At 43.6% G+C, this 21,192-nt stretch overlaps 2 protein-coding genes across 2 annotated transcripts; one reads left to right on the top strand and one right to left on the bottom strand.

Moving 5' to 3' along the window:
• Positions 1–1,323: 1,323 nt before the first annotated feature.
• On the top strand, positions 1,324–21,099 carry LOC131669999 (uncharacterized). The gene is made up of 7 exons (XM_058945281.1): positions 1,324–1,418; positions 2,005–2,181; positions 15,858–16,117; positions 16,341–16,460; positions 16,563–16,682; positions 17,179–17,415; positions 18,019–21,099. Exons 2-7 carry the CDS (start codon positions 2,113–2,115, stop codon positions 18,419–18,421), a joined length of 1,209 nt encoding a protein of 402 aa, XP_058801264.1. The 5' UTR covers positions 1,324–1,418; positions 2,005–2,112; the 3' UTR covers positions 18,422–21,099.
• LOC131670000 (uncharacterized) lies at positions 12,268–13,246 on the bottom strand. Its single transcript, XM_058945282.1, has 3 exons — positions 13,086–13,246; positions 12,714–12,870; positions 12,268–12,645 (listed from the first exon to the last, which is right to left on the bottom strand). Exons 1-3 carry the CDS (start codon positions 13,147–13,149, stop codon positions 12,510–12,512), a joined length of 357 nt encoding a protein of 118 aa, XP_058801265.1. The 5' UTR covers positions 13,150–13,246; the 3' UTR covers positions 12,268–12,509.
• Positions 21,100–21,192: the final 93 nt, after the last annotated feature.

Genomic DNA, 21,192 nt, shown 5'->3' with positions numbered 1-21,192 from the left:
TTCGCTTGCCTGCCGTTGAAATCGAAAGTGGCAAGGCGTGCTCGCGTATCGACGATTATTATGTGACGATGGTATATACCTCCGCGGAAAAAAAAGAAATAAAAAAATTGAAAAGGCGTAGAAATCTTTTGTTTGCGTACGCGGGCACGCTAACTGTGTCTATGCCTGGTCAACGACACTTTCTTTTGGGTACGGGTGCGCGGCTTTCCGCGCGCGGAGGAAAGTGTGCAGTTGCTTGCGCGATGCCACGCTCGTTGGCTGTACTCGCGCGCTTAGAAAATTCGTATTAATGGATCGCTGCTACGGTGGATGCTTTTTTATTATTCATGAATTTGATTGAATTAATTGAGGATTGGTTAGCATCGCTTATTAATTGAATACTTTATTGCTGCTGATTTATTTATTGCATTCAAGACTTTTTTTTCAGAATGAAATGGTTAAACGGTTTTTCCAATTAAAATTACTGTGTAAGTGTTTACGTTAATTATTTTATTAGGCAGTATGAATGTTACTTTGCAAAAGAAAGTTTGAAAAGCAACCTAGTATTTGTTAAAGTAATTAGGTGCTATAATTATATAGATTATTTCCTTACATCTTTCTGTTTGAATTGACGACGTTTAGAAAGGTAAAGAGTAAAATTCAACCAATATTCCGATTTTTCACGTGTCATACAATTGATTCTTCTTCTTTCCCTCAACTTGTTGCCATTCTCGGATGTCTTAGAACCATACTATTATTTGGCTTGAAAGTTTCTATTACTATATTAAAATTCGTAAAAAGCCCTTTTTTGTAAATTTTCAAAATATATTTGAAATCATCGCCATGTGTAGGAAATGCAGAATAATTTCCTCAAGTTAATTTGGCGCACGTGCATGTATCTCTCAACGAAATGAAAAAGAATATGATTTTCCTCAAATGCCATCGATTTAACACGTCCAAATAATTACGAATGGAAATTCCGCAAACACGATGTGCAAATATTTTAGCAACTCTTCCATCAGCTACAAAAAAAAAAAAAAAAAAAAAAAAATACGAAGATGGTGAAGCGACCTCTGCATTCCATGCCAACCCTCTTTATCTCACCCTGTAAAAAAAATAAAAAGTTTACCCGAAGCGAGTAGATATTCCCTGGGCGCGCAGGCAAGAGGCTCGGCCAAGCGCGCAAGAGAGCGAAAGGAGGTATGAAGGCTCGTTGGCGGGGCGTTTGAGAGATAGAGGCTCCTATACTCGACGTAGGAGGCGGCGGATCGTTGTCCACGCGCAGCTCTCTTCTCTCTCTACCCGCGGCGTAGCCGCTCGCGCGCACCGCAGTCGCAATGTTGTCGTCGCTCCTCGCTCGGCACAGTCTACTGTTGCCGCTCCGCCGCGAAAAGTCAGCGCGCGCCGCGGCGCCAATTTTTTCGAAGCCTTACCACCATGTGAGCACCGACGTAACGACTCGACACCCGTACTTTGTTGTGTTGTTTGTGAACTTGGATTCGACGCGTCCGATTGTTCGTTTGATGTAGTTCGTTGCGACACGTTTTTAGTTTATTGTGAATTTTAAGTTTTTCATGAACACTGTTACAGTAAACTGCTGCAAATTGCAGTTCAATTAATAACTTTGTTTTTAAAACTCGGGAAACTTTGTTTCACAGTTGTTCAGAATGTTATTGAGTTTTCAAAGTATATACTATTAAAGTATTTTAATCTGAAAGTTGTCTTTGTTCACTGATATGAAGTGTGAAAAATAATTAATTAACTTCATTAAAGTAGTTTTTAGATGTAACAATTATAAGAACGATGAACTCGATATGATCTAATGCTTTATTAAATTTTAAATAATTTATTTATTTCAAGTTTGAAAATCGAACTGTAACCGATTTTTTTCAACCTTTCTCAATAAATTTGAAAAATAAAGCTGCCGCTCGTTTATACTTAAACAAAAAAAACATAAAAGAAAACGTGTATTACACCTAAAAGATCCAAATCTCATATTCTAAATTCTGCTTGAATATCTTGCAGTGCGCCGATAAAAAAGGCAAGACGAAAAAGGGAAGAGCGTGCAAGCAGATTGAACAAAGCACAAGTGCTCAAATGAATAATACTACTAGGCCTGACGCCTCGCGATAAATGTGCCTGCAGACGAAGACGATGAGGCTGCTGCTCTTCGGGACACTCCTCGCGCTCAGCCTCTGCCAGGTATACCGCTCAATATGCGCTTCGGCTCTCCCAGCGTCGATAAATCGGCCATCGCGCACCACCGGCGATTCTGCTGATCTCACCGGCGAAAGTGCACACAGTCCGATAATTAATGAGCCAGCACCTGCGCGCAACTCTGTATATATATATATATATATATATATATATATATATATGGAAAAAGAGCTCAACGCCGCGCGCTCGAATTCAAAATGCAAGCGCGAGCGAGCGACGTCGTCGCGCGAATGATTCAGAAGCGCGCCGCAGTTTCCAGTGCCGTCCATACGTATACGCGCGAGTACAAGTTGCGCGGGACAATGAAGTTCGCGCGCGTGGGAAAGTCCGCCCGCGCTGCGCTATCAATTCGAGCTCACGCGCGAAAATCTTCGGCGCGCAATTAAAGCTACACTCTCTCGTGGCGCTCTTTGTAAGCTGAACCGCGATTGTGTACCATTCCCGATGAGGCCGCGTATATAAGTTTACGGTGCTATGCTTTTATTGTCCGTTGCCGTTGATCTTTTTTTTTCTTTCTTTCTTTATTTTAGGTCGATCGCGCCGATAGCCTCTTTAATTTACTCGGAAACTTTTGCAGGCAAGTTTTGAAAATTTCTCTCGCGGCGTGCTGCAATATCGAAATCTGATCTGCGTCCTAAGGATCATCGCAACAACTTTGAGTCGATTAACAATAGATCGGTATTCGATTTTTGTGTTTTGTCGAATGATCTTTAGGTGCCTTTTAACACTGATACCGTATGCTTCTATCTCGTACAAAGTTCTTCAAACCATCCGTCTATCGCAGAATAATCTATTTGAAGAAAGTGACTTCTCGTTAATAGGCAGACAAAAGATACGTATAAATGGTGAGGCAGTACGAGAGAGAAAGAGAGAGAGAGAGAGAGAGTGAGAAATGAACCTTGAGACGCGCTGAGATATTACGGCGAACGAGCGTTTCATTATCGCAGGCGCATAGCCCACGCGCGCCTAAGTAAAACATCTTTGCGCGCTCTAAAACACGACATAATTACCCGGTCTCGCCTACGCGCAAAGCCTCGCGGGCTCCCTTTTATCTGCCACAACCCATCCCCCCGCTATGTCCACAATTCCGCTTGTATCTCTTTCCCTCCGGACTCCTCCTTTCCTCGCGCTCGCAGCTTCTCGCTCCGATGAATTTTTCCGTGGCCTTTTTAATTGGACCCGCGAGGACTGCATTTCTTCAACGGCAGTTCGCTTTTCGACCATTGGCCTGTTCGCCGGCAGCTCCTGTCTCGCGGTTTTTATAAACAACGCGACTTTATGGACACTGGCGAACATTGATTTCCTTCAGTATTACCGCGGGCAAACGTGGTCTGCGCGCTCTTGTCTTTTTTCTTACATTTTCGAGACGACAGAGTGGAAACGCGAGCTTATGTGGCTTTTGACCTCGACGGCGCGGAAACCGTTCGTAAACCGTTGGTTTTAGTGCGCGCAGTTTTGAAGCTCGCCGCACGGCGACAGCGACCCACCGTGAATCGTTTACCCACGCGCGCGCTTGTGAGTGATTTTTCTCTTTCTTCCGACTCCGGTACAAGCGCCAGAGGGCTACGGTAATTGATGGTCAATATTAAAATCAGCCTGCTCGTGCTCCGGCAGATTTCGCTAGGGTTTCACGTCTCCAAGTAAGAGCGAACTGTATCTTGATTGGCCTTTCTCGGGAGCATCGTAAAATGTTCACCGAGGCGTAGCTTTTACTTCCTCCGAGTTCACTTTTCAATTTAGCGGGCGACGTCGAATGATCCGCGTGTTGGTAGCAACGGATAAAATCGACAGCGCGTCGTTCCGTAACCCGCTGGCTCTACTTCAAAGAAATTGAGATAAATGAGAACGTCATCGGAGCAAAAAGAAGAAGAAAAAACGAACGTCGCGAGGAAATGTCCTTGCGACAGGTGCGGGCGCAGGCACGATCATCGCGGTGATTCGCCGCGAGAAGAATGCCGAGAAAAGAGGCTCGCGCACGTGTGTGCAACGCCGAGCGAGATTTTCAGACGAGAGCAGCGCGGCAAATGGAAAGCAATAGCAGCGAGGCAGGTCGGCAAAAAGAAAAAGAAAAAAAGCCACTGCTTGACATTGACATTAATTTGACGAGATGAGCGAGAGAGCGAGACGAGCTCTAATACACGAGCCATATTCGGCGCGAAAACTCGCGCGCTCAAAACGCAGTCGCTCGGAAACATTATATCCTTTCCTTTGCGAGTTTTCCGCCGAGATTCCGAGGTGTCGAGGCGGCGACCTGTTGGAGCGCACGGTCGCGAGGTAAAAGTCGAAGGCGCGCGTGTGATCTCGCGGCGCTGAGTATCGGCGAGAATTGAAGTCGCGATTTCGGCGCCTCATTGTTCGTCGCGACGAGATAACGTCGTTAATGCAACTTACTTAATTGAAGATCAGGTTTGCGCAATGCGCACGAGTTTCAGTTTACATTTGAGCTGCACAATTTTATTCCGGCGATCGGATCGTTATCCAACATTCGTTTCGCTTACTCGTATACGCGACGTATTGGTAGATAAGACATCGCTTACTTTCATTTCGATTCGAGATGAGAAAGCAAACCACTCAAATCACACGCCTATCCGAGTTACTAATCGTTTTCCCGCATTTTTCGGCGAGACTCGCATCGGCATTTCGATTCGATGGATTATTTTTTGCTCGCCGGTAAGAGCTTCAAACTCGTTCACGCTTCGAGCTGCGTAAGGAAAGAGGCAAGGCACAATCGAAGCGGCAAGCTCGATGAAACGTCGTCACTCTCGTGAATCCCGTTAGTCCCGAACAACCAAAAGAAGAAAGGTCAAATCGTCAAAGGAAAAAGCGATCGAAAATGAAGGTCACTGTCACCGTCGCACGTATCGCGCGGCTGCATTGAAGGCCGTTAAAGTGCAAAGTCGCGTCCTTAGCACTGGATTTCGTGACGGAGGCCTTTAATTAACGGCGCGAAGAAGAATCTCGTTCTCACGAATGATACGAGTCGCGCGCGCACGGAAACTTGGCCGGTAATTGCCGATTGCGCGCGGTCTGTCGCGTGAGTGGCTTTTGCTGTGCTTTTGTTCGAGTGTCGCCGTCGGTGGAAGGTACCCGATGAAGAGATTGCGCCCTACTAATTGCGCCGAGAGCGAGAGTGCGCGTGTGCTCGCGCGAAATGGTAATTTAGTTTTGGGAACCGCAGCCGTAGATTGGTATCTGTTTGCTCTCGGCGCAGCAATGGCTTTTTGATGAGCGGTAATTGCGATTCGCTTTGTTTTGGAAATGCACGCCGTTTATTGCGAGTGGATTGTTAAAAGAGATAGAGTAAAAATCGTGTCTTTTTAAAAGCTATAGTTTTTATTATTTATTATTTAATGCTGCCAAATACAGTTTACAAATATTACGTCGATGGTACAAGTCCCAGTCCGAAAAAATAGAGTCAAATCACACCTTGTAATTTCAGCATTATGAAAATAGTAAATTGAAAGCGGACTACACCTTTGAAGGAACAAATACGAAATTGTCCTATAAACATGTAGTGTATTTCCTCCATCTGTGATTGCGAACTAAACTAATATAACGGTACAAATTTTCATTCTACTATTATTTGTATTTTGAGTAAAAAATAAGAACTACATAGCTGAGAAGCGATAAAGAAACTTAGGAAAATCCAATCACGCGCAAGAAAGCCATAATTTTCTTCTCACGTGTATAGCTTAACGATCAATTAGCCTAGCTAGCATCGAAAAATTAGCATTAGAAACGGTCAGTGCAACCCACGCAGTAAGCTCCCATAACCCATATTACAGCTGGATGTCGAAACTCACAGTTGGTTATAAAAAGCAAAAAAGAAAAAAATAGCACGAAAGAAAAAGAAAACTGGAACACATACGATAAGGCCGATGACGATGAAGTCATCGTAGCGAAAATTTCTCTGGCAAACGCAATCGCGATGAATTTGTTTGAATTAACGAAATAAAAATAATAAGAATCGCGCTCATAATTTGGTGCATCCGTAAGTGATGGTGATCCTTTCCTCTTGGTTCGGCATCCACTGCCCTCGTATCGCTCGATCGACTTTCGCTGTGGCATTCGCTATCGCGTTCTTTCGCGCCGCGAATTTAGTAGCGCGCGCGACTCTCAGTTTTGCATCGGAGTCTCAGCACGAGGCTGTTACTTATTTTCATCGCGATGGGACGAGCGCAAGTTCACTTAGATGCTATCACAATGGCTTCGCTTTTTTTTCGCGCGCACGCCGTGCGAGTCAATTTTACGCGTCAGCGTGAAAAGGAAATAATGGTATCGCGGACTTTTTATAAACGTATCCAAAAGCACATTGCGCGAAGTGACCGAACTCATTGTTAATTGCGCGAATTGACGAGTTATTATTATCAGCGAGTCTCCGTCGTTCTTATATCGATGAACCGATGTTCCAGAGCACGCCAGCACGATGAAAACATTGCGAGACGGATTAAATATTAGCTTTATAAATAATATAACATAAAACTTTATAAATAATATAATTTAAAATAGGATAAGCTATTAGCTTTACATTGCGCGCGCAGCACTTGGAAATTCAAGAAAAATCGACCGACCCACGCTACACACGAATGTTTGCCTACAGCTCTCGAAGAAAAAGACAGCACCTAGGCGAGCTACTTTCTTCGTATGCGACACCCAAGCGCGCGATAACAATTGATCCGGACTCCATAATATTCGGCTATTTACGTCGGGGTCGCACAGCCGACAAGCGAACTTTCTCCCGCGATCGCAATTGGAATGCGCGCGCGGGGGCGTCGATCGCGCGGACGCTAGCCACCGACGACGAGACAAGGCGAACAATCGATTACCGGAGCCAATCGATATAAGCCGTGGACACACGCATGAATATTATATCTGATAACGGAGAGAAACGAGAATCGCCGCTGCGCTACGCCCACACAGGGGAATACGTTTGCGCGCGCGGCCGACCTTAATAGGAAGCGCGTGAGCGCAATGCCACACGGCGCCTTCGAGGACATACTCGTAGACGTAGACGCGTATCCGCGCGTGCACGCGTCAGACGCTCGTTTTGTCTCCGATTGCGATACGCGGGCTGAGATCGTGCTTGACATCGATATTTTTTCTTCAAAGCTCTTTCAAATCTAACGGATGGTCATTGCTTTCGAGCGATTGGCATGAACGAATCTGCGGATGACATTGTTTTGGGTGGGGTTACGCTTCTGTATTTTCTTTGCGTTTTCTTTCTATTGAAGTAGCTCTTCCGGCATGTTTATATTTTTACCATCAAAGGCGTATTTCTAGCTCGTTTCAGACTTTGACTGCTGCTTACAATAAAACTGTATTATTTGATAAAAATATATATATATATATATATGATAAGCTTTACTTGACTCTATAAAGAAGGTTGCTATGTTTTTCGCACGCGCCTCTCGAGCCGTTTTATAAATCAAATAATACTATCATTTTAGCTGTAAAGACTTCAATTACTATTCGTTCTACAGAGTAACTTTGTCATTGAGCAATGCTGTCAATTAAAGTTTATGACAATAATTAACTTCCGATCAAAGTTTTTGCATGAAAAGACACGCTAAAGACGAATAAACATCGATAAATTGTTTAAATACTTGACGCACGTCGATCATATAGAAAAAAAAACTACGCCTACGGTCGGCAATGAACTAAATGTAATGATTCACAAGGCACTAAAATGCAAGAATTATAAGCCTTATAAAATTGGCAGTGATGTCGTAACGCAATTCAATAAAACATATACCACTGATATCATTACCGTAATTCTCTCTTCTCTGTCAGACGTAAAAAAATCTACTTATGCATATTAAGCCTGTAAAACAACCACGGGAGTCCGACAACTTTCCCACCCCGCACGACGTAATTAATAATTTGACGAAAGAGCGCAAAAATGAAGATGCCCATGTCGTCGCGACGAGCGCAACGTAACATGGTTTTTCGGCGCGGCACGCAGAGCAGAGCAGCCGATGAATATGCATGCGCGAGCGCGCGGGCATCACAGTTTTATGGGACACGCTGGAATGTACGCGTTCGGAGTTTACGAGTATCGCGTGTTTACAGGATATAGGTGGCCGCTTCTCTCTTTTTACCGTCGTCGATTCGATCCGTTTATCACAAAAAGTTTGCGAAACGATCACGCGTACACTTTTCCAGTGATATATATATTTGTGTGTGTGTGTGGGTGTGTGTGTGTGTGTGTGCACGCAGGCTTGTCGTCGAGAGGTGTGTACACGATGTGGCGAGGCTGTGTAGCAATTAGATCGCGCGAACTTTCACGCTGGGGAAAAATGCGCGTGATGGCCCCGAGGTCGATATACAAAGGAAACGCGAGAGAGACGGTGAAAGTTTTTATTGTGCATCGCGTGCCAACGGATTCGCTCGATTCGTATATAATGCTAATATGGCAATCGCGCGAAAACTACGTCCTTTATTGAAAATGTTTCTGCGCGGCTGCGCTGCTAATCCTCGCGTTTCAAAACCTGGGATTCAACGGGAATAAATTGCTGCACACCGCGGACCTATCATCATTTGCAGTAAACACTTGTAATATATACAAAGAGTTTGCAGCTATGGAGATTCTTTAAAGAGGAAAAGACTCGTGCGCCTAAATTATCGATTTTCAACCTTTACTATTCGTGTGAATCGTTGCATGAACGAAATTTTCAAGCTGCATTCCATTTTTATGAGACAATATTTAGCATATTTTGGTCAGCAGGATTATTATTTTTGGTTTAGCTGCACATTAATGAATCAATAATTTTGTAAGGCTCTGACAACACTTTAGATAAGCTTTACTTAAAATTTTTTCCTATGATCTAGTATTCTCGTCATAGATGCCTTTGCCAACGTTATAATGTTTTTAAAACATTTACACTTATAAAAGTTGTATACAAGAAAAATTACAATTTTATATTCATTAATTCTATTTGACTTACTATACTTGGCTCTTAATAGAGGTGGAGAGCCAACAAGGATTGGCTTTTCACCACACTTTTTGCAAGCATTAATGTTCCAGGAGCTATTTTTTGCATTGTTCCGGTGTTTAATTTAGCGAACATTCAAGTAAATAGTGGTAATCTTGTGGTTCTGCTACTGTTATACAATGAAAAATATTTTGATAAAGGAATAACTTTACTTCTACGTACACACGTTTAAATATCAAGAACGCGTAAATCACATAAATTAGGAGTTATCAAGCAAAATGTTACAGATACACTTTCGATAAAGCTGAACACGAAACATAGCAAGATAGAATAAATAAAAAGCTTCATCCTGCACTTAGCATCATGTTCATTGATTTTTCTATCGCAAGTTGTCCAGCAAACTGTCTCGGCACTCGTTGCAGTTGGAAACTTCACCTCTATTACACGTTTCAGTGAGAAAATTACGTCCAGTTTTCGGTAACATTCGACATGCCGTTACATCTCGGATTTGCGTATATCCGTCTTTCACAAGAACCCACCAAACTTCGTTATGAAATTAATTGATATCGCAGAGCAAACATTTAACCCGATCCGCTTACTCGAAGGGAAGCAAAGCCGTTTATTCCACCATCATCGCGGAAATCAGCACGAAACAGCGCAGTCACGCAAAAACCACCTAAACCACCGCACCGTCCGCGAGACTCGTCAACCGCGGCATTTCACTTTCCGCGGGAAATGGGAAAAAAAGACAACGCAGAACCGTGAGCGCAGGAGGCGTCGCGTCATCGTCCTCTCTAAAACCGCGCTCCGTCCTCTGCCGCGAAATCGCGCGAAAATCCGTTCTAATCCGTGGGCGTCGCAGCCTCGACATTCACCTTCACCCGGTAAGGCCTCTCCGCGACCGCGCGCGACCAGTTCGTACAATAATTGGCTCCTCGACGATCGATCGCAAGACAGCCCGTAATCGATTTACAAATGACGCGCGGCGTTCGCGTCTCGCTCTATTTCACGATTCGCCACGCCGCGAGAGCCTTCAAGCATATCGCACGCGTGCAGTTCAAGGCTGCGAGCAAGTGAATTCGAACGATCGCAACTGCAGGCGCGCGTCGTTTTGGTTCGCGCGACGAGCGCGCCCGAACGGATGTTTCGACAAGTCAGCGCGTCCGCTGGCATGCGCGCTCTCCTCGAGCGAGCTACACCGAAACTTTCTGGTCTTGCACTTTTCGCGTGTCGCGCTTCTTTCGCTCGGCTTTTTTTCAAGACGATCCGCAACAGAAATCGCATTATTCGGAGCTTTGCTACCGTCGAACGTAGCCAAGTGAAATTCGTTTTTAAAAGTAATATTTTCACTGACAATACGTCGTGGATGATCAACTCAACGAACGAAAAACAAATGCGGTCTTGAACTCGTCGTTTCCCGAACGTAATATTTTATCTGAAAAGTGTGTTGAAACAAAATGGTAAAATATAACAAGGGATACTGAGTAATCGTGATAAAGTCTTCAAACTAATTCCCACAAAAGAAAATCAATTCGAGTACAGCTCGACGTTCGACATATCAATCGAGTCGTAAGATCGCTGAAATGTAATCGCGGCACGTCGGGATTTCTCGAGCGAACGTCGAGGCCTACCGTCGATCAATAACGAACGCGCCCCAACCTGCCAATGCTGCACTACGCACACACACACGCGCGCGTACGATCTCATTCCGGCTTTTCGAGGTTTTCGCTCTCCGCGCACTGTGAGCAATCGCGTGGGAATCGTGGGCTCGCGTTGACTTTTGCGATCCGCGAGCGTTCGATGATAATCGCGGGCGAGCGAGCGAGGCTAACGAAGATTGCCGGAAGCTTTGGAAATTTAGAGAAAAAAGTAGAAAGCGCAATGTGTGCGTGCGCGCTGCCGCTGCCCGGAGAATCGCCGATGCTTTCTCTGCTCAATTTGCCGACGGGTCTTATTTCGAATTTTCGTTTTGAAGACGCGCATCGGGCGCGGACGTAACCGCGCTCCTTGCAATTACGCACATGCGCGAATTATCGTAGATCACTTTCAGCCTTCTATGCACTGGACTGCAGACCGACCCTAGCGACCAGATCTATGATTTAAGATTCGCACGGTCGAGTCAATCAATCGGCAGTGCCGCAAAAATATTGAGCTATCGTTTCTCGTTTGTAATTGGCCGAGCGACGTGTAATTATCATTTGTTTGAACGTCGGAAAAAACGAAATCACGGTTATACTTTATTGCTCCGTCAAATGCACGTTTCCTTCGACCGTGATTTCAAATCCGCTCTTTTTCTTTTTCCTTCGTCGCGCCTAACGATTTCTCACTTTTTTCAACTTGCCGAAACCTGCAATTATCTTTCAATCATATACCCCGAGACTTTTCCCGACGAAGTGAAAAACTCCGACAGCGTAATTGCCGAATCCATCGTACTTTCCCGACGAAAAAATGAACGACCTGCCAACCTGCAATCAAAGATATCGGCGGCGCCTCTCTCCCGCACACGTCTCGAAGAAAGGAAGAGGAAAAAAAAAAGAAAAAAACGGCCGAGCTCGTAAACTTGACGCAACAATGATCGGCGGCGGCGGCGATACTGCGATCTCTTAATATGGAGCGGCGGCAGTGCGCGCGCGCACTTTCCCAACTCGCCGCTGCACGAGTGTCCGTTTTCCGTCTCTCTTACTTAAGCGCCGCCAAGCCGAGCGCAGTTGACATAATCCTTGCGCAAGGTACACGTATCTATCTCTCTCCTCGACGCGTTCTTTCTGTCGCGCGGGGGTGGCTGGCCAAGGCTCGGCATGTCATGCGTGCGATTTCTTTTTCGGATCGAGTTTTTCATTTTTTTTTTCGTTTGTGGGTCGAGACACTTGAGGCAATGTCGAGGGAAGCATTGTTTCAGAACGACGTGGCTTTGATCTTGGTAATGCGCGTGTATGTTTTGTAACGAACACGACTGGGATTGAGGTTAACGTGTGCGTAATAGTAGGTCGGATAATGCTTCTTTTCTTTGCACGAGAACAAACATTCAATCATAATTAACCCGATTGCTCTTATTTTTATTAATCGAATTGCAGTTGTAAATTGGTTGATCGATTATTCGAATCGATGTCTTATCAAAATAAACTACTTTTAATTTATCGTGAATAATTTATAAACTTTTGCAAAGTGCACACAGATAATTTATTAACATCGAATTATTAACATCTAATTAAAATCTAATCATTAATTGATAATTTTTTAACATTTAGCGAAAGAAAAGTTCTTGGGAAAGACTCGCGTGCGATAATCAACTTTTATTAACCTTATAAATCGCGGAGACAAAATTTTTTTCCATTGACATTCGGTTGCATTTGCAAGAATGAAATTTCGAAGCAGCGAAAGTTATTTTCCGGTGGCGGACCACTTGGCCGGTTTTGAAGGATCGATAATTTCGCAGCGCTCACAGCAGTCGGGATAGGGCCTGCTTAAATCTTCGTCCACCAGTCTGGTGTTCTCTCCGCAAAAGGCTCTTCCGCAACTGGAAGAATTTTCATAGATTCATATTATTGCGAAAACTATGGCGACCGCTCGGAAAATTGTACCTACCGCTGCCATTCGATACTCAATCCACTCAAGTAATATCTATGACACCAATTCATCGTTTTCGACTTTTCCTCCACCCAATTCTTACACTCTTCCAGTGTTAAGTTTTGAGGGCATTGATCTGTGGAGATCGAGCGTTTATCGCGTTGTTTTGACGCAGCTGTAATCAACAATATTGTCATTGATATCTCGCAAAGTTTTACTTGAATTAATCATTCAAAAACAATTAAAACATTCATAAAATTGAACTCAAGTAGATTCGGATGAAAATTTTGATTGAATGTTTGCTAGTTCTTTAATTAGGTTTAGCAGACAATGAAATCACTCTAATAAGTAAACATACAAATAATCAAATGAATGAAAACGCACGTATACCTTCGGTAAAGCTGAACACGAAACACAACAGAACAATCAAGCTACAAGAAATGAAGAACTTCATCTTGCTTTCAGCAATATGTTAAATGATCTTGTCTTTCAAAACTTAGCCAACAAACTATCTTACTCTGTAGCGTCATTCTACTCGCGTTATCTACACTGCTTGAAATAAAAATCTGAGGTCAAATGATCGCGTTTGCAAATTTCCTTATCATTTTCCTTAATTCGCATGTCCAAACAAATGTTATCAATGATTACAGCTACAAAATTTTATGATCGAACGCACAGTACTCTTCTTTCTATCGGAGCTGGCGTTTAAATACTATTTCAATTTAATCGGATTATGATCTGGATATTCTTGGCTATCAAATTATTTGATTATTTAAATTGAAATTTGGTTAAAATATACTTTTGCTTAATTTTAGTTATTCATATATAACGGCAGCTTATTCTTGTTTCCTATTTTTACATATGTATGAACATATTTTGTAAATGTATTTTAAGATTATCGTTCTTCATAATATTTAAAAAGTACGCTCCAAAGATTGATTTGCTATTAGTGGTTATATTATTTTGTTACTGTTATTTATATACGGAGCCCATTATAGATTCCTCTAATCGAATTGATTAATTATATTATTTAACAATTTATAAATGATAAAATAATTAGAATAACTTTTTTTAAGGTCTTGAATTCATCTTGATAACAAAATTTTACATTGATAAACAAAATTATCACCATGAAAGCATTATAGAAATAAGTTTGAATGTACCAAGAATTGAAAGTATGTATACGAATAAAATGTATAAATATAAAAGATATCATACCATTATGAAAAAAAAGTCGAGTAAAAATTCAAGCGACGCGTGATACATATGCAAAAACAAAAAAGTTTCTAATTCCCACCAAGTTCATGCGATTACTTAAATTGGCTTATAATTGGCTAAGGCGGCCTGCGTAATCAAAGTAATTTGCGCTCAAAATGAATTTCTGCCGAAAATGATACAAAAATAAAGGCAGAAGCAGTAATGAAGTCGTACAACAAGACATTCCTACCAGTTCTCATTTCGGGGCGAGTAGATATTTCCTGAAAAATCGTTGCGTAAGCTCAGCCGCTTCGACAACCATCATAAGCCAGATTGCGCTTTTGCGGTTGCGCGCAAATGGGGGCATTAATTTTTTGAATGGCATCGTTGCCTCGAGCGGCGGTCTTGCGCGCTTGTCAATAAAATTTACCAAGCTGATCTTCAAAAACAAGCAACAATTATCTTGTTTCAATTTTGCATTTCGAATCCATGTTGCGCCCGTGAAATCTCTTCCGCTAATAAGCTTCGACAACTAAAGGAGTAGGCAATGCCGCATAGTCGTCGCCAAGCGGAAACAAACAATGCCAATCGGACGTGACATTCGAGCTCCGACTAATTAACCGAAAGTCGCGGCGGCGACGACGACAACGGGAGTGCACCGAATAAGGAAGCGAAAGTGTGTCGTAACGTTTTGGCATTGTTTTACATAATTGCATTGCGGAGAGTTCGGAAACGAAAAGGGAAAAAATCAGTGCGGCGTTCCTTGTTATCCCACGCGAGTGGCTTAATAACCTGTTTAGGAGCTCTAATTCCAACGCACGGGCGCCATATATAGCTTTACATAACACGCTGCCGGTTTCCTTATTCGAACCGATTCATCATTCGCCACGCACGCGAAATCCTTGCGAAAGCCCTCCGCTCGGACATTAGCGTTCATTAGGCGGATCTTTTGCCAGGCAGGAAATTCACGGTTTGTCTTCTCTCTCTCTCTCTCTCCCTCTCTCTCTCTCTCTCTCTCTCTCTCTCTCTCTCTCTCTCTCTCTCTCTCTCTCTCTCTCGTTCACGGCCTTTCGGTTCATTGTTCCGCTGCTGCGATGCTTTGATTTATGGCGAAACAAACGAAATCGACCGAACACTGCCATTTTCGAACGAGACTTGCAAATGGGATATATTTTTTTTCTTTACGTTGTCGAGTGGCAAAGGGTCGTTGCAAATTGACGCGTCAGTCGGGAATGCAGTTTTGTATATCTTCTTTTCGCTTGCACGATTGATTTAAGATGCAACGGCAAACGAGTTGCGATATTTGACGTACTCGCGTTGCCGATAGCTGGAACAGCCTTTGTCCAGACGTAAAAGTCATAATTCTCGCATTAAAATTCATGCGAGCAATCGATTCCATCGAAATCAAAATAATTCACTCATTCTGGGACATTGTGCACGGAAAAAATTTTCAGCAGTCTTTTATCGAAGAGTCCCTAGCGTAAAAAGTGAATGCAGACATTTTTGCCGGTTAAAAAAAACACTGTTAATCCAACGATTTTGATGCGCTGCATATTACGAATAGAACTAGACCTACGTTTATTGTCTTTTTATCTGAAAACATCTGAAATCTATTTTTTTTGACATATAAAATAGATCCACTGTAAAAATCGGAATTTTGCTAGCAGCAGCATGAACAACCAAATATTACGGACTATTCTCTCTTTGCAACCTCATCACCCCCCCCCCCCCCTTCCTATTACGATTTGTCCAAAATCTCATGAGCACGGAGCGAAAACAGCTAAAGTCACTGGCACGATAACCAAAGATTCCCACAACGAGAGAGTCAATTAGCCGCAACGTCAGAGAGAAAGAGAGAGAGAGAGAGAGACCGTGGCTTCACACTGCGGGCGCACATTAAAACGTCGCCGTCGCGAGTGCTGCAGCAAAACGATAAAGGTGCATAATTGATGGTGTGTTGTATAGGTGTCGGTGGTTAGCCTGACGGCAGACGAGATCGAGGCCGAGAGGAGCGGCTGGAACGTCAATCCGGAGACGCAGTACCACGTGCAGACGGACGAGGGGCCCGAGAGATACTTTCGCTTCCAGACTCTGAACGGCCAGTACAGGAAGGAGAAGCGACTCGAGGATGGCACTGTCATCGGCACCGAGGGCTGGCTCGATCCGCTCGGTTACCTCAGGATCAAGGACTACATCGCCGACGCCAAGGGCTTTCGCATACTCAAGTTCGTCTCTGCGCCACAGTGCTCTTACGCTCGCTTCGCCGCGCGCTGCTTTACTTGTAAACGTCGAGTTGAATTTCTCTACCGCGATAGCGCTTTCGATTTCACACGCATTAACCTTTTACGAGTCCGTTAATCGGGCGCAACAATCAAGGTCGCGAGCAGCGCGCAAAGCGTAATATCGATAAATCACAGCCGATCCTAAACCTCGAAACCTCGTTCGCAGATCCAAAATGATATTCGTGGGCAAAGATCGGCCGATCTCCGACGCGGTCTCGATATCGAAGAGCGCACCAGCGTCCGGCGGAGCGTTGGCGCGACCCGTCAGGCCACCGAATCCCTTCAGGTATGACGCAGAGTTTTTCACGCCCGCGCTCGGCAATTCATTTTTTTCTTTTTTCAATTACCGTTATTTAAAAAGCACGTCTTGTTTCTTGGCGCTTTGCAGGCAGCCGGAGCTGAAGGACGTGTCGAGTAACAGCATCGAAGCCAATAGCGTGACGTCGTCGCGGCACAGGAGCTACGTCTCGTCCACGCCTTTACCGCCCTCGTCTTCTTCCTGTATTGGGTATAAAACACGTTTCGTTTATTTCCTTTGCTTCTCATCGGTGACTGACTCATGGCCGATTAAATCTTGATGTTTATTACTTGTTACGCGTGGCTATTTTTTATTTCCTCTGGCTTGTTTTTGAGGCGACGGTATAGATGTTGCTTTTTTATTCTATTTAGATATTTTGTTAAGTCGGTTGCTACGTTGAATATCACGTTACGTGAAGAAATCAAACACATCACGATTGAAAATGCCACGACTGTCGCTCGCGGAAAGAGGACAATCGAAAAATTTTTCATTCAGGATTTTCATTTGCATTACACCAGCACCTGCATAGCAATAATAATTCAGACAAATGAAAAACAGCGATCTCTCATTTTGATATTAGAATACTCCGTTTATCAGTCCGGCCAATCAGCGATCGTTCACTCAGACATCCCACACAGCGATGACCTCTTTCACACTCAAACTTTCGCAAGCGCTGGATAAAAAAGTATGATCTTCTGCTCCGCAGGTTACGGCCGATCGCGGTGACGACTTTGCGACCAAGACCCTTCTCCCTCACGACTTCATCGCCTTCGGGCGATGGATATAAATACGAACAACCAAACGGCAACTACCTCCCGTCGATCAATTACAAGTCTTATCGAAAACCTGCCTTGCTGGTGGAGCCGCCATACCTCGAGCAGGATCAAAATCATTTGGGCAGTCATAGTACGAGCGTTCGAGTCACCCCACGAACGGTATTCAGGTGAGTTACGCGCGAACAAATACGCGGCTGGAATGTGCGTTCGCGTAGGAACGGATAATGCTCACATTGTCTCTCTGTCCCGAGCGATTTGCATAGCAACAGAGAGAGAAGAGAGACAGAGGTGAACGAACTTGTCGATGTCACTTTGCTTCGGCTGTCGATTCTGCGTCACGTGGGCGGACGATTATAATGGATTCGTGTAGTTGTGAATCTGTAACGAATTGAGTTGAGAATTCGCCGAGCGACCATGATTTACAGCGGAACGCGACAATTGACGCTCGGCTTGAGCAATCCGCGCAATACATTGAACAGTTGATCGCCTTCTCCAAACACTTCAATCGCTCGTGTCGTGCCCACGTTCTGACAGATATTCCGCGGCGCGCAACGCAGTAGGCTATAATGCACGAATGAAGTATCACAGCAAACGTAATCGAGTGCTTTTTCATAATTTGCTGATTTTAACTTTCTTGTTTCTTTCGACGAATTCTTTTGTAAATTTGAAAGATACATTTCCAGTACTGTTAATGTTGACTCAGAAATTCCTGCAGATATACGATATTCGTTAATTTTCCACTTAATACCTTCAACTTAACCGATACACAGGGGCTACAGGCGCTGGAACGGCACAACAAGCAGTACGACGAGTCCGTCGTCGAGCACAGTGCGCGTCGTCGCCCGGCGGCGCTCCTCGCAGCAGCAGCGCACCGCCTCTGCGTCGAGCGGTTACAAGGAGTACAAGTTCCCGTCGTACGACGGCACGTCCCGGACCGGCGACAACGGATTCCAGTACTACCTGAAAAAGCAGTATCACGAAGAGGAGCGCGCGCGACCCGACAAGGCTGTCGGCTCGTTTGGCTACGTCGACCCGTTCGGCATCCGCCGAGTGGTCTACTACAAGGCCGACGGCGCGAACGGGTTCGTTCATCGCAAGAACAATCGATACGTCGGGCACGAGGCCAGCCCTTACGACCCGGTACCCGTGGCTCAGGAGCACGCCATGCACTGAGACGAATCACTTGCCATGCCGTAGTTATTGTTTTTCTTCTCTTATGCCCCGGATAAACATAGTCATTAATTGTATACACCGATGTGCGCGCGTGCACGCGTCGGAGTTGTTCAACTCCCGAGCAACGAGTTTCTCCTATTTATTTTAGGCGCGCGCGCGCGACGGTTGTTTCTGCATAGGCAGAACAATGAGAGCGGACTCGTTTTCACCTCGCCGACCGTAAATTTCTTCGCGCATGGCGTCTACTTTGCCTTATCGGTCGATACCGACTATTGACAAGACGAAGGATTCCTTTTTTTCTTTCGGTTCAGCGGATTTGGTTCGGTGGATTCGGTACTTTCCCATTATCAGGCGGAAGACAATGGATGATGTGGAGGTTCAGAAGCGAGCTAGACTGTGGAATTTCTATCGCATTTCTTGGAAGGCCGGATTCCCAGTCAAAACTTCATTGCAAGTGTTGACAAATTTTTGGTTGACTGTTGAAAATATTATGTCTAGAAATTATTGATCATCTTTTTGACCTGTACAACGAGCAGAAAATGTTAAACTTTTGTACATTTGTCATCTTTAGAATTTAAATAATTCTTACCGAATCTGATGTATTATCTTCTTCCGTCTTTTAATAACTGTGGCAATGAGATTTGCATCTTTTCTCACATGGATACGTATAGACAATTTCCATTTATATAACTTGAGCCTTAATTGCAGATGAAAAAGTTATACATATTTACAAAATTTAAGTTTCAAAATTTATTGTCTATTTGAAAACCGTTTTTATTCAGTCTAAGTGAAGCCTCGTTAAATAAAAGATAACCGAAAAAAAACTATACATCCGTTCGCAAGTCAAAAAAATGGTCAGAATCAATATATACCATCACTTTGATCCAGTAAAACAACAGTGTGAAATTTTTCCTTGAAATCCAAAATCAGTATACTTCTAAAAGCTCTTCAAACACTTCTGATCCTTGACGTCAACGATTAAACACCAAAGTCACCATCGTGACATTTTTGACATTGGTATCGCTGTATAAGCCGTCATTCGTTCGGCCAAACACGTATAACAGAAGCTGCCGGGGCATACGAGCGTGGGAAGTCCGTGTGGGCTCATCACAAACGCATACGTCAGCTTCTCTCTTTTCTCGCGGACGCGCACGCACTCACCGTCTCTTTTACTTAACTTTCTTTTTTAATCGCGACTCAACCACATAATGTGCGTCGCGCATCGGATCCGTTCCGTAAGAGTGCCAAATTCGGGGATTACATAAGTACAATAATGGCTCCTTCGTGTTCTCTTTTTTACCTTTTTTATTTCGCTGCGAATGGATGATGCGTGTGCCTGAGTTTGCAAGTGTGTATCTTGTTGGAGTAATCTCCCATCTGTTGCAATATGCTAATATCGGATTGCGACGCATTGCGCCGTCGACTTAGAATGACTATCGCGCTTATTGTTATTCTCGAAGGAAAAGCTTTGTAAATGTATTTCCGTCTTCTTTTTAATTAGTCAAAAACTGCGAATCAAAAGAACATGTACTCTTAGCAAATGGAATTCGGTGTTTTTTTTATCAAACGTTAGTCGAACTAAGGTATACGTGTACAATTTTTCATATTTGAATCGAAAGGAAAATAGATCATTTACGTCTGATTGTTGATTTTCAACAGATGGCAGAATACACGTTATTTACGAAATAACAATGCATTCTATATGTACACCACGTGAAAACTATATAAATTATTTGAGCGTCGAACCAATTACGTTTTTTCGCAAGCAATAAGTGAGAGTTTATCCATAACAGCATCGGAAACTTTGAATGTTAATCAAAATTACCTAGCCTATGTTATTAACGACGAAAAAGCTACAAAGTGAAAATAGACTGGGAGAAAAAACAAGAAGAGAGAGAACAACGGCCTCAGCCTGATGAAACTTAATGTAGCGGACCGCGAGTGCAAGTGGCGTGAAGTGTTTTTACTCGGCGGGCGGCATATAAGCAAAGCTGGTTTACTCAAACTGCATGGCCGTTAATTCTTTTCCATGTGGACTCGCGCAGACCAAGCCAGTTACGCTTCGAGGTGAATAAAAGAAAATGGATTTTAATATCTTCGAGAGAGTGTAACCGCCTTTTGCAATGCAGACGCATCTATCGTGCACTCCTCAGTAGTTGAATTTTCACACCGTGGGGACGAGACAGGCGAGCTCTCGATGGAACGATTCGCGGGGAAAAGCCGAATGAACGAGCCATAAAAAATGCGCATTGCCTCTTTCGAGCGAGCCTTTTGAAGTAAAAATAAAGTGCTCGCCGATTATTGCTAGTTTGTAGTGCTTAGTTTAATTAACGCAGCGTCGACTTACTCACTATAAGATAAAAAAAGAATACGACAAACGCGCGTTTTCTTCTGAATGTACTCTCCTTCCTAGTACTTTAAGCAACGGGAAACGTTTGTCACAGTCTTGACGATCAAAGTGCATTTGCGTTTTGTTGGATTTCGCTTTTTTATTACCGAAATTTGGGGACTGCTTATCATATCTGCCCGCCTCACTATTCCGGAACTGTAAATGGTACTTATGGTGAACTAACGGTTTCTTTTGACTACAAATGCATTCTGGTCACGCGACTGTACTACTTGGCGTCCCAACTTGTAAATATGAACTCTGTGTATTTCAGAATAATAAAACTACGAACAATTTCTTACCTCTTAATCAATATTCAAAGTCAAATTTTATGTTATTCTAATTTCTATAGATCAATATCTTTCTTCAAAAGAGACGTTTTCCG

The sequence above is a fragment of the Phymastichus coffea genome, unplaced genomic scaffold (genome assembly GCF_024137745.1).
Source record: "Phymastichus coffea isolate CEN01 unplaced genomic scaffold, Cenicafe_Pcof_1.1 PCOF00099, whole genome shotgun sequence".
Taxonomy (NCBI): Eukaryota; Metazoa; Arthropoda; class Insecta; order Hymenoptera; family Eulophidae; genus Phymastichus; species Phymastichus coffea.
Note: the sequence above shows the minus strand (reverse complement) of the source record. Positions and strands in the feature narration are given on the sequence as shown.